Source organism: Macadamia integrifolia, chromosome 8 (assembly GCF_013358625.1).
Source record: "Macadamia integrifolia cultivar HAES 741 chromosome 8, SCU_Mint_v3, whole genome shotgun sequence".
NCBI classification, from domain to species: Eukaryota; Viridiplantae; Streptophyta; class Magnoliopsida; order Proteales; family Proteaceae; genus Macadamia; species Macadamia integrifolia.
The window spans coordinates 20,225,283-20,238,928 of NC_056564.1; the positions used below are offsets into that span (position 1 = coordinate 20,225,283).

Below are 13,646 nucleotides of genomic sequence, written 5' to 3' on the forward strand. Positions count from 1 at the left end.
CCACTAATGTGATCAACTCGATCAACTGTTTCCCAATGTTTTTTCTAAAATCAACATAAATCCAAGTATTTGGACTCACTCTCAACCTATTGGCTTCTTAGTCTCTCCATTTTTTTACCGCTGGAAGCTCGTTAAATGTATTAAAGAAGAAAAAAATGAAGTGTAAGATGAACACCTAAGCATTCCTAGACGGATAACTCACAAAGGGAATGGAAATCCTACCTTCAGCATTATCATCAGTAGGAAGAGACCTTAGCCCCCAAAAAATCATCTATAAAATCTAAAACGGGGTCTACCTATAGCATCCCATGTTGCCTCATGTACTGAGTAGGGGAGGATGAAACTAAAAGAAGATAAACCCGACTCAACTGCATCTTTCCCTAGAGAATCCACTATTGGATTGGTTTCACGAAAACAGCTTAGGCTCACCATTAACAACTTTACAAGCACTCAAAGTTGAGATGAAAATTACAAGCTCAAAAGCCAAATAGAAAAGTCAAAACTCTAACATTAAAATAAAAAATAAAAAAAAAAAAAAAAAAAAAAAAAAAAAAAAAAAAAAAAAAAAAAAAACCTCTGAGTATGTAAAATAGAAGCATAATAATGATTCTCAACAAACTTATAATTCCAATAAATGATATTCAATTAGAGGCATAAAGTTGATTGAAGTGATTTTCCCCTCAACTAATTTTGCTGCTTATTGTTTAGCTTCTTATGATTGTAATTCTAGTATTTCCGTTGTCTGGGATTCATCCCTCCCCCTTCTGTGTCCCCATTGTTGACAGCTGATATACAATCAATTACTCGCCCACGTCTTGTACATGACTCTTCTCTATTATAAGTTTTATTTTCTATCCAATATATATATATATAGGGCGAGTGGTAGCAGGATGTACGTATTGCAATCTTATTTTCATTTTCTTTTAATATTAATCGTTCATTTAATATTATATTAATCTAAATGATCTATTATTTTTTTATATTGTAACTGATTCCTAGTTTTTAGGGTGGAGAGATGACAGACGTGGTTACTTAACTTGGCTAATATTTTTTTTATATAAATAAATAAATAAAAATAAAAATCCAATATAAGCGGACTCCTACTTCGATTATGCTTGGCCGCCATCATCATCATCATCTCTCTCTCTCTCTCTCTCTCTCTCTCTCTCTCTCTCTCTCTCTCTCTCTCTCTCTCAAAATAGGATGAGATAAGAAAAAAATCAACATAACTATTTTCAGGCACTGAGCATATGAGAGACTTGGCCACACATGTCCAAATACCATGTTTACATATTAATCATCAGGGAAGGGAATTGGACAGTAAAGTTTGCATGTATGGTAGACGACAAATTTAAATTTATAAAGTAAACAAAGCAGTTGAATATCTAGGATTTTAGTATTACTTCTTGGGTAGATACTATTAACCTATGAGAATTTACCATGGACGCAAATTTTCAGTGAAATTGGTAAACAAAACTTCAACTAGACTGAAGAGCGGTGAAAAAGGAAGAAGAAAGAAGGAACAACCTTGAAGAAGAAGCAAGGAGAGAGAGAGAGAGAGGATTGAGATTTCTAAGCGGAATCAAAGGAGAAGTCCGCTTATATTGGGATTTTTATTATTTATTTATTTAAATATTAATAATATTAAACAGAGTTGTAACTGTTTACAACTCTGTTAGCAGGATTAATATATTTAACATGTGTCAATCATATCACTTACATGAACATTCACCTAGCTCCGGACGTTCTGCATTCCTATTTTTCTGCACATACCGCGGCCATTTTACCATATATATATATATATATATATAAAAGGTGAGTTAAACTCATGATCTCTTAATTGGGACTTCCACTTATTGAACATTAAATACAACTAGAAAATACCCAAACGACTCCCTAGGAATTAACAAAGTACATGATCTTTGTTTCCCAGCTATTTGGAAGTACATATTGTGATTTGAATTGATGTACTGAATTCAAATCCCTATCCCTACAAATTATGAAAGTAGGAGGAGATAATATTTCAAACTTTTTAATTTCCTTTGCTATAGAACCTAAAATAATAGGTTTCAATAATATTAATTATTTTGTATTAGCCCCTTAAAATTTATATGTCCTAATATTTTAAGAAATTAATAAATTCTAATGAATTAATTTTTCTTTCACATGTGGGGAAGGAAGAATTCCTTCATCTGTGGTGATGTGAGCGATTTGATCCTTTGATTTAACTTTTATATCATCATTAGGTCTCATCCTTCTTGTAGAAGGTCGAGGGTCGAAAAAATACTTTTTCCCATGCTAATCAAACAGTTAGATCTCCATGGGTGAAGAGAAACTGGGTTTAATTCTTATTTATCACTATTAATATGATACCCTGCCCCTCTCTCTCTCTCTCTCTCTCTCTAATGCAACATAAAGAAAATTCCATAACCAATAATATCTTTAGAAAGCCGTCCTCCAGTACTATATTTAGATATATATCAAATAAAAAACACTGAAAAATGTCAACAAGTATCTCATGCACATTGCCACAATGGTTCTTATCATCCACATGAAAATATTCAAATCTCCATGTGTTTTGACTGAGAATGTTAGGATAATAAATAAAGTTTGTTGTATGAAATTGTGTGAGAGTAGAAAGGATTGAGTTTATACTGTATTTTCTAAATTAATATGTAATCGTTAGATTTTGTTTATGTATATATGTCTATTTGCTAAAGTCTCCCTACTATTTTATAAACTTGCTTAGGATACACATTTCAATATAAGATTTATCATCTCTCTTTCCACATTAATTTTTGTTAATGTTTTATCAAGAGAACGTAAGTGAAAGAAGAAAAAAGTAGAATTCCCCTTTCATTTGTAGAATACAGTGGCCGACAACTTTAGGAGTTGAAACCCTTTCTCCAGCCACCTTAGCTACTCGCCTATCCCATCTCAAGCCATCCATGGGGTAGGGTCCTTATACATCAAAGTGGTCCTCACATCCCATGGCAGTGTGAGATAAGATGGAAGTGGTTACCTGCAGGCGAGGGAATCCGAATTCTAAATAATTTAGGTGTCAAATGAAGTTGTAAAAGTCTATTACATGGAAAAAAATCGTCTGCAATTCCGATCTGATACAATTTCGTGAAATACCACCTTCAGGGGGTGATATGTGTATTAATACCAATGCAATGGTCCATATCTGATTTAAATGACTCTTCACTGATTTAAAGTTTTATTAGTTGTACCAGATCTGGACCATTACATTGGTATCAATACACGTGTCACCCCCTGAAGGTGGCATTTCACGGAATTGTACTAGATCGGAATTGTAGACGATTTCAATCCCTATTACATGGTTGAAAGTTAATACTCCAATAAATAACAATTCATTTGTCCATGAATGTATGTGTTTCACTTTGAATTACACTGACTATACTGGCGTAACAAGCCTAAAAATTAACAGTATGCTTGACATTCTTCAACAAATGACTTACCCTTTATTGAAAATATACATTTTTTGTGATTGAACAACTTTATTCTCTCTCTCTCTCTCTCACACACACACACACATGGAGCCAAAGGGCCAATAGATGCTTTGAAATGGAATTTTATGCAAAACCCTACAAATTAATGAGCTTTCTTGGAAAGAAGGAAGTAGTTATAGTCTCATACACGATGTAGCTAAGAGAAGATAGGGTCACAGTAGAGGACAGGACAAGGGTCACCTAATTTGAAGTTCTTATAGGAATTGAAACTTCCTCCTGGAGTTGTGGATTATGCTTTCTCATAGGAAATCAAATCCGCCGGCTGGAAAACACATATGGACAAATCTCAGCATCCAAACAAAACATGATATTTGGAGCCCTTAATTTGGATTCTTCTGAAAGCCCCTCTAGTTTTGGGTAACCACTACAAATGGGACAACTCATCCTTTGAATAGGCAAAGAATTAAATTAGACTTTGGGACAACCAAAACACCCCAAGCTTCCAGAATCTTATAAATTTTTTAATTAGTTGATATTCTAATTAATTAACCTCTTCTCTTTCTGCTAACCCATTTGATTAAGTGATTAATAGATAAAAAAATAATGCACGTTTTGAAACTTAAGCAATGCCAATAATACAATAATTAAGAAATCTAGAATATTTAATAATTGGAATTTTCAACTTTGGACAGCTAAGAGAGATAAGGTTTTAAGGGCTAATTTGGTCTTTCCACTTTAGGAATTAATAGTTATATTTTTATGTGCACATGAAGCACAGGATTCTCTTATCTATAAAAATTCAAACTTGAAAGCTTCACATGCATTAACACCCAAAGTTAACGGCAGTTCCTTCAGGTGTGTCTTTGCAAGAAACCCATTTAGTTTCTCTGAGATCTCAATCAAAATCTGTAAACTAAAGGAGTTCTAATTCTGTTCTTGGTGGGTTTTAAGTTTCAGATTTACTGTTCCATTCTGGAGCTCTGTTTCTCCGATGGAAAGAAGTATTTCTAGAAGTATATCTAGAAGTAGTTCTAAAGGTGGAAACAATTTTCGTACAGATAGTTATAATTCTTATTTTAGAAGAGAGAGTGCTTCTGATGTGTTTCGTCGATCTGCTCGAGATGAAGATGATGAAGAAGCTTTAACATGGGCTGCTATACAGAAACTTCCTACATGGAATCGTATGAGAAAAGGGTTACTGGCTGGAGTGGAGGGTGGTGAGACCAAAGAGATTGATATTCAGTGTCTTGGACCACAAGAGAAGAAGATTTTGATAGAGAGACTTGAAGTTGAGAATGAGAAATTCTTCTTAAGGCTCAGAAATCGCATTAACCAGTAACACTTCTCATTTCACTATCCCCTGTATCTTAACATCAATTTCTCTGTTTTTTTTTTTTTTTTTTTTTTTTTTTTTCTTATATATATTCTTGATTTTGAACAGAGTTGGAATTGAGCTTCCAACAATTGAAGTTCGATTCGAGCATTTAAATGTCGAAACAGAAGCTTATTCAGGAAGTAGAGCTCTACCCACAATCCCAAACTTCACCATTAATATGGTAGAGGTAATACTAATTCATTTGTTAGTTACTGTTTCTATATATAATCTTGTTATTAACAACTTACTAAGTATTTTTATTTTCTGGTTTTAAAGGCATTCCTGAGCTATCTCCATCTTATCCCTAGTAAAAAGAGGAAATTATCAATCCTTAATGATGTTAGTGGAATAATCAAGCCAGGGAGGATGACATTGCTTCTAGGTCCCCCAAATTCAGGAAAGACAACACTCTTGCTGGCTCTCTCTGGAAAGCTTGATAAAAGTCTACAGGTAGGGGAAAAATCAAACAGTTTTTGAAATTTTTTTCATTTTTGTTTCTTTAAAAAAGTCATCTCTGGTTTAATAACTGAAATGGGTTTTTGAAATTTGTTTCAGTTTTCAGGGAGAATAACTTACAATGGCCATGGGATGGATGAGTTTGTACCACAGAGAGCATCTGCATATATTAGTCAAAGGGATCTCCATATTGGAGAAATGACAGTGAGAGAAACCTTGGCTTTTTCTGCAAGATGTCAAGGAGTGGGAAGCACTTATGGTAGGTTCAAACTCCTTTTTTTAATCAATTTATTTACATTGATTTGCTTCAATTGTTTCATAATATGTATTATCTTCAGATCTGTTTTCTGAGTTAACAAGAAGAGAAAAGGAGGCAAATATCAAGCCAGATCCTGATATTGATCTTTTCATGAAGGTATGGATCTAACCACATAATGTAGATTTCAAGATGAATTCTTTTCTATTCTTCCCCATAAAAAAAAGAACATATTTTTACAATTACAGTTAATAATCAAATGGGTTCATTTATGATTGTGTGGATTAATATATTTGACTTCATTTTAGGGAAGTGCAACAGTTTTGGGATTCTGCACTGATTTTGTCCTATATGAACTCAAACAATAATGGTGATAAAGACTTTCCTGAATTTTCTATTAGAAAAAGAAACTCTCAGCTCATATTTTAATGTATTGGGCTCTCATAAAATAAACTTGTTAACCTTTAGATGGGTTTGCACCCAAGATGTGTCCAATTTCTTTAGGCCCATATTTTAAAAAAGCCCACCAAAAAGTCAAATAGGTAAGAAATCAAATTGAGCACAAATCAGATCTGACCCTGCTCATTTTGGATCAAGGTTTAGCCCAACCCAACTTACACCCCCTGATGACCTGGTTTCAACCAAACATAGGTTCATACCAATACAATGTATATAGGGAGGAGGTTAGGTATGCTACCAGCTTTCCTGGAGGGGCATAGAGGACTTTTCCCATATATGATATACAATATGCTGCTTAGTCCTTGGTGGGTTATGTGAGAGAGAGAGAGAGAGGATGGTGTATGTTTCACAGCACTTTTGTTTGACATTAATGACCTTGAGATATTTTATTTGTACATCTGTAGGCAGCAGCATTAGGAGGGCAGGAAGCAAGTGTGATCACAGATGTGATTCTAAAGGTACCAACCTCATCAAGAAACTCTTCTATATCTTTATAATGAATTAATGGTGATCAAAATGTAAAAATAACCCAAGTAAATTAAACCTGAAATATTATCAGTACTTATGCTTTACTATTCAAACTTTGTAGATTTTGGGCCTAGAGGTTTGTGCTGATACCTTAGTGGGAGATGAAATGCTAAGAGGTATCTCTGGAGGACAAAGAAAACGGCTCACAACAGGTGAGATGCTGGTTGGACAAGCAAGAGCTCTATTTATGGATGAGATATCAAACGGCTTGGACAGTTCAACAACTTTTCAAATTGTTAAGTCATTGAGGAATTACAATCAGATTTTAAGTGGCACATGCATCATCTCCCTCCTCCAGCCAGCACCGGAGACTTTCGAGCTCTTTGATGACATTATTCTCCTAGCTGATGGACAGATTGTTTACCAAGGCCCCCGGGAATGTGTGCTTGAGTTCTTTGAGTCCATTGGATTCAAATGCCCTGAAAGGAAGGGAGTTGCTGACTTTTTACAAGAAGTAAGTATCAAGTAGCTAACAATGGATGAAACATTGCCATCCATTTTATTTCCCTCTTAAATGTTGGGAGTTTAGTCCCACGCCGGCTACTAATTAGCCTACAGCCCCCTTATATACAATGGAATACCTCCACCTACAGTTGGAAGTTTAGTCCCACGCCGACCACTAATTTAGCCTACAGCCCTCCTTATACACCTGGGAGCCCTCCACCTACTAGTTCGAACTTTTTTGGGTTGGAAACTATACATTAAATCTTGTCTCTCCTCCTAACCAAAGTTGTATGAAACAAAGGAGCTGATCATAAATTGTGATCCATTTTATAGGTAACATCAAGAAAAGATCAGCAACAGTACTGGCATGATAAAGACAAGCCTTACAGGTATGTTTCTGTGAAGGCATTTGTAGAAGCATTCCAGTCATTCCATGTTGGGAGGAAACTAGGAGATGAACTTGCAACCCCATTCGACAAAAGCAAGAGTCACCCCGCCGCTTTAACAACTGATAAATATGGTGTCAGCAAGAAGGAACTGTTGAAAGCTTCTATAGCTAGAGAATGGTTGTTGATGAAGAGAAACTCTTTTGTCTACATTTTCAAAACAGTGCAAGTGAGTAACATATTTTATCTGATTATGTTGCTTTCTAGCTACCTTAGTTTTCAAATCATGTTAATAATTAAATTCTTCTCTCATTGATTTCAGCTTGTTGTTATGGCATTCATAACAATGACAATTTTCCTGCGTACTAAAATGCACCGTGATTCAGTACTTAATGGCGGTACATACGCGGGTGCTCTGTTCTTCTCTCTCATGTCAATTATGTTAAATGGATTCTCAGAGGTTGCCATGACCATCTTGAAGCTTCCTGTATTTTACAAACAAAGAGACCTCCGTTTCTTCCCTTCATGGACATACTCATTACCGACATGGATCCTAAAGATCCCAATCAGTTTCATTGAAGTTGCAGTTTGGGTGTTCATGACATACTATGTCATTGGTTTTGACTCTAGTCCTGCAAGGTAAAGAGCAAGGGGAAGGCAATTACAGTTTAAATAATGGAAGTTGTCCTTAAGTACTGTTTTTGGAGATTCTCTGTAGTTCATGGGAATATTAATCCAGATAATGTTCCTATTGCAGGCTGTTCAAACAGTACCTCCTCCTTCTATGTGTCAGCCAAATGTCATCCGGATTGTTTCGATTCATTGCTGCAGCTGGTAGGAATGAGATCATTGCAAACACATTTGGGTCCTTCAGTTTGCTGATAATCCTTGTTATGGGTGGATTTATTTTGTCGCACGGTATGCTCCAAAACTGAATTAAGCATTATGCATCAGTTTAGATTGAATGAGTTTCAATTCCCATGATTTTAAGGTAATATATACAATTAAAAAATAATCCAATTCTCTGTAATTTGGATTCTGAAGATCCAAATAGATCAACTTAATAATTAAGTTCTATTTTTCTCACTGCCAACATTCCATTTTGTGATCAAATTCATAAGTTGTCTTTTTTTCTGACTCAGATGCCATAAGGAAGTGGTGGATATGGGGCTACTGGGTCTCTCCTATTATGTACGGTCAGAATGCAATTTCAGTGAATGAGTTCCTTGGGAAAAGTTGGAAACAAGTAAGAATATTTTCTTTCAATTAAGACTTGAAAATAAATAGAATTAGAGGTCTTGAGTAAGGCAAATCATTAATTGAATATCATTTCGGTGGTATAGGTTGTACCCAATACAAATGAGACTCTAGGATTTGCAGTCATGAAGAATAAAGGGTTCTTTACTGAAGCATACTGGTATTGGATTGGAGTAGGAGGGTTGATCGGTTATGTTTTCCTGTTCAATATTCTTTTCACTACTGCACTGTCTTATCTTAGCCGTAAGTATAATCTACTAATCTATTGGAATCTTGAACTCTTAAATCGGTTTTAACATGTTTTGTTAATCAAATCAAATTAATCTTGCAGCATTCAAGAGCAGTCAGGCAGTTCTCACTGAAGTAGAAGATTCTACCAATGAAGCTACAGAACTTACCAACATACCATCCAAGGGTCAGAACTCATTCAGATGTGTTACTTGAATGCATTTCCTTTATTTGGCTCAACTTATACCTCTTTGATCCTAACTTAATATCTTTGCTATAATACAGAAAGTAGAGATGGAACTCAAAGAAGTACAGAATCTGGGACTTCATCCAATCAAAGCAATAGTCGGGGAATGGTTCTTCCATTTGAACCTCTTTCCATCACTTTCGATGAAATAAGATACTCCGTAGACATGCCACAGGTAGCCTAAAGTTTCAAACAATATGAAAATGTGAAGCATAGCAGCATAGTTTCTTAATTCTCTCTTCTATTGAATACAGGAATTGAAAGCACAAGGTATTACAGAAGACCGGTTGGAGCTTCTCAAGGGAGTGAGTGGAGCTTTTAGGCCTGGAGTCCTTACAGCTCTAATGGGTGTTAGTGGTGCTGGCAAGACCACTTTAATGGATGTGTTAGCAGGAAGAAAAACTGGTGGATATATTGAAGGAAGAATAACCATATCAGGGTACCCTAAGAAGCAGGAGACATTTGCTCGTATTGCAGGATACTGTGAGCAAAATGACATCCACTCCCCCAATGTCACAGTTTATGAATCTCTGATCTTTTCTTCCTGGCTTCGATTACCTGCAGAAGTCGATGAAGTTAAAAGAAAGGTCAGTGGATATGAGAAAGAATGTATTTATTGTGTATGCTGACCTATTGAGTGTTTATTAATTTGTAAGACAAATGATGGTTGTAGATGTTCATCGACGAGGTCATGGAGCTTGTGGAACTGACCCCATTGAGGGATGCATTGGTTGGATTACCGGGTGTTAGTGGTCTATCAACAGAGCAGCGAAAGAGGCTCACCATTGCAGTTGAGCTTGTCGCGAACCCTTCAATAATATTCATGGATGAGCCAACTACTGGACTTGATGCAAGGTCAGCAGCAATAGTAATGAGAACAGTGAGGAACACCGTTGACACTGGAAGAACCGTCGTGTGCACCATTCACCAGCCAGGCATTGACATATTTGAAGCTTTTGATGAGGTTAGATATGAATTAAATTAAAGAACTTTATTTTGTGGCTTTCATAACAGATGTAAGATACTTATGCTTTTATGTTGGACAACACAGCTTTTCTTGATGAAGCAAGGAGGACAGGAAATATATGTTGGTCCATTGGGGAGGTATTCTTGTCATCTGATAGAATATTTTGAGGTGAGTAATAAAATAGAAAGTAAGAACTGGGGATTATACCTTGGACATTTTCCAATATCCTTCACACTTACTTAGATCAATTGTATCTCATGAAGGCCATTGATGGAGTAAGTAAAATCAAAGATGGTCAAAACCCAGCTGCGTGGATGCTTGAAGTTTCATCGATGGCCCAAGAAGTAACTCTTGGAGTCGACTTCACAGAGATTTACAAAAACTCTGAATTGTTCAAGTGAGTAATTTATTTTTTGGAGAAAGTTTTTCATCAGCTAGGGTGGAGGGAGAATCGCTTCATCAAATGCGATATAAAGTTGTTATTTAACTCCTAAAGCAGTAATAAGCTTCATCATTAACTCTTTCCCCCTATTATAAGATGTACAAAATACCATTCCTTGGTCGATTTAGAGGTTCAAATCCCATGGATTAAGAGATTACCTTTTCACTATGGGTGAAGGAAAACCTGATCCTTATAGACAGACATATTAGGGAATAGAATCAAGTATACTTTGATAAGGTTTGTGACAAGTTATCTCAATTCTAATCTTTTTTCTCATTTTCTGTATTGGGCCATTCAGGAGGAACAAAGCAATGATCCAGGAGATAAGCAAACCTAGTCCTGGTTCAAAAGAACTCCATTTCTCTTCTCAATTCTCACAATCTTTCATCAACCAATGCTATGTTTGCTTTCTGAAACAACATTGGTCCTACTGGCGTAACCCATCATACACCGCCGTGCGGCTTCTCTTCACAACATTTGTAGCCCTCATGTTTGGAACAATATTTTGGAATCTTGGATCCAAAAGGTAATATATCTTAGAAACTAAGAAGGAGAATCTAATGTTTACACTCTTTGTCATCTTTTCTTCACTTACTAACTTGGTTAATTAATGACGAAAACTGTAGCCAAAATCAACAAGATCTCTTGAATGCAATGGGTTCTATGTATGCTGCTGTTATCTTTCTTGGGATACAGAATGCATCTGCAGTGCAACCTGTTGTAGATATTGAAAGAACAGTTTTTTACAGAGAAAGGGCTGCAGGAATGTATTCAGCTATGCCATATGCTGTTGCACAGGTATTATTTACATCTCTATGTTAAGAAGATAAGCAAGATAGAGTATAACAAATAAATTATTTATTTAAAAATTTTTAACCATATAGTTTTGTTAATTTCTATTTCAGGTCTCCATTGAGCTTCCATATGTCTTCCTACAAAGTATAATATATTCTCTTATAGTGTATGCCATGATTGGGTTTCACTGGGAGGTTGCAAAGTTTTTCTGGTATCTCTTCTTCATGTACTTTACCCTGTTATACTTTACCTTCTATGGTATGATGACAGTGGCCATGACACCCAACCGCAACATTGCCGCTGTAATTTCGACGGCATTCTATGGTGTGTCTAACCTCTTTGCTGGATTTGTAGTACCAAAATCAGTAAGTTACCCCAAAACAAAAATCTATTATCTTTTATTCTCATTTTTGTGTTATTCATGGAATAATTTATCTTTTTTATTTTTCTTAACAGAAAATTCCAGGGTGGTGGATTTGGTACTACTGGATAAGCCCTGTGGCTTGGACAATATATGGATTGGTTGCATCACAATATGGAGATATAAAGACAAAGTTTGAAACAGGAGAAGTAGTAGAAGATTTTGTGAGAGTCTATTTTGGCTTTAAACACAGCTTCTTAGGAGTGGTTGCTATTATGGTTGTTGGGTTTGCAATCTTGTTTGCATTCATCTTTGCCTTCTCAATTAGGGTATTTAACTTCCAGAAAAGGTAATCAAGATTTCATAAATGCATTATGGGGAAGCTAATCAAGCAAGTAGCCTCCAATTCAGCTATGCAGACGTACAAGAAGTGAGACAATTTCAACAATGTAGAAAATAAATTTGAAGCTCTAAAGTTTTTCAGTTATGGAAAAACTTAGAAATTTTTTTTTTTTCTTTTTTTATTTGAATGTCTTCTGCGCATTTGGATTTTTTTTTTTTTTTTTTTCTGTCTGCTTTGGTGGCTGCTTCTACCCCCTTTGTTCTTTGGTGGTTATAGAGAAGCAGTATTTTTACTTTGTGTTTGATGGTTAAGGCTGAAAGTCCATCCCATGTATGTACATCATTATTTTATTCTTTCTCTTAAAAGAAATGTAATTCTTTCTTTGTTGCTGGATCATCATGTTGTCACTTGTCAATAATATATTTGTAGGGAAAAAGATTCGAATACTATTAATGTGAATAGTTTTCCTATACTCTCTAACATCCTTGACCCTTTTTGCTCCATGACAATCTTTCTTCTCCTTGACTATGTGGGTCCTGACAAATTTGAATGCTAGAGTAGACATCTATGCCCACCAGTGTAGGAAAACTTTTGCATAGAGGAAAAAAGAAATCTGCCTAATCGCGTGGCCTCTGCACCGAACCAAAGGGGCACATGACTCAACCGCCCCACCCCTGTGAAATTAAAAATCTCATTTACATTGATCCCCCGGCGCAAACTCTCATTAACCCTATGTTGCTGCAGAAAAACCAAATCCTGAGAATGGTATTTATCATGCACCCAAAAATTCTAATGTTATCCAATTATTTTTTCCTTTTTTCTCTCTTCTTTTACCTTTGAATATTTTTGTTCTTTCCCTCTTTTTTTCTTTTTCTCAAAAATATTAGCTTAAACTTACAAAAACTAATAATAAATAAGCAAACAAGGGTACAACATCGTCAAAGGGCTCCACACACTGACATTCCAATAAAGTTACAATATGATTTCAACTTAGCATCATTCCAATCAGAACAACTTAGGTAAAAACAGATGATTAACTAAGGTTATTTTGTTAATTGTTGAACGAGTTTTTGGGCAAAGAATGGAAATTATCACAAACTCGAAATGTAAATTTTGGTCATGTAATAACTTAAATACATATCCAAATGGGTTTCTAAGGAGACATTGATGGCTCAAAGGTTCACCCTTTCTTTTCCTTAAAAGGTAATCTCCATAAATTTATTTTTCACCATTATGCCTCCATGGTTTTATGAAGAAAGTGAAGCATTTGGTTAATGCTTTCAACCCCTTTTGGTCCTCTATTTATTCTCAACTTACATGAAATGTCTTGCAACATCCAATACAAAATTGTATCTTTCAATATTTTAAAAAGAAAATCAGTAGGTTAACTTTGAACTAATGCTCAAACTTGATTTGTCCTTTACACATATGTAACATGTAAATGACCCGATGTCATTTCATTGTGTTATTATAAAAAAATAATAATAATAATAATAACATTAAATTGTATTGTCATCAAGGATTTAGGGGACGGTATCAATATCCACCGATACCAATCAAGATAAGATCAGATCGTTGATATCAATCGGTTTTACCCCCTATTTTTTAAAAAAGTACTTTTTTTTACTA

The 13,646-nt window shown here is 35.3% G+C and overlaps 1 protein-coding gene across 1 annotated transcript; it reads left to right on the forward strand.

Annotated features, from left to right (window-relative positions):
• Positions 1–4,288: 4,288 nt before the first annotated feature.
• LOC122085807 (pleiotropic drug resistance protein 1-like) lies at positions 4,289–12,410 on the forward strand. Its single transcript, XM_042654392.1, has 23 exons — positions 4,289–4,328; positions 4,425–4,808; positions 4,915–5,035; positions 5,125–5,298; positions 5,404–5,563; positions 5,643–5,719; positions 6,424–6,477; positions 6,609–7,001; positions 7,325–7,606; positions 7,700–8,016; positions 8,135–8,295; positions 8,520–8,623; positions 8,721–8,877; positions 8,966–9,049; positions 9,148–9,284; positions 9,364–9,696; positions 9,783–10,073; positions 10,161–10,244; positions 10,340–10,473; positions 10,817–11,044; positions 11,145–11,316; positions 11,424–11,678; positions 11,770–12,410. The coding sequence occupies exons 2-23, from the start codon at positions 4,465–4,467 to the stop codon at positions 12,025–12,027; spliced, it is 4,320 nt and encodes a 1,439-aa protein (XP_042510326.1). The 5' UTR covers positions 4,289–4,328; positions 4,425–4,464; the 3' UTR covers positions 12,028–12,410.
• The last annotated feature ends 1,236 nt before the right edge of the window (positions 12,411–13,646 follow it).

Bases quoted from the DNA above. Each gene is read 5' to 3' on its own strand.
- LOC122085807 (XM_042654392.1), top strand. From the start codon at position 4,465: ATGGAAAGAAGTATTTCTAGAAGTATATCTAGAAGTAGTTCTAAAGGT. The intron at 6,478-6,608 runs GTACCAACCTCA...CAAACTTTGTAG, and splicing joins TCACAGATGTGATTCTAAAG to ATTTTGGGCCTAGAGGTTTG. The intron at 8,017-8,134 runs GTAAAGAGCAAG...TTCCTATTGCAG, and splicing joins TTTGACTCTAGTCCTGCAAG to GCTGTTCAAACAGTACCTCC.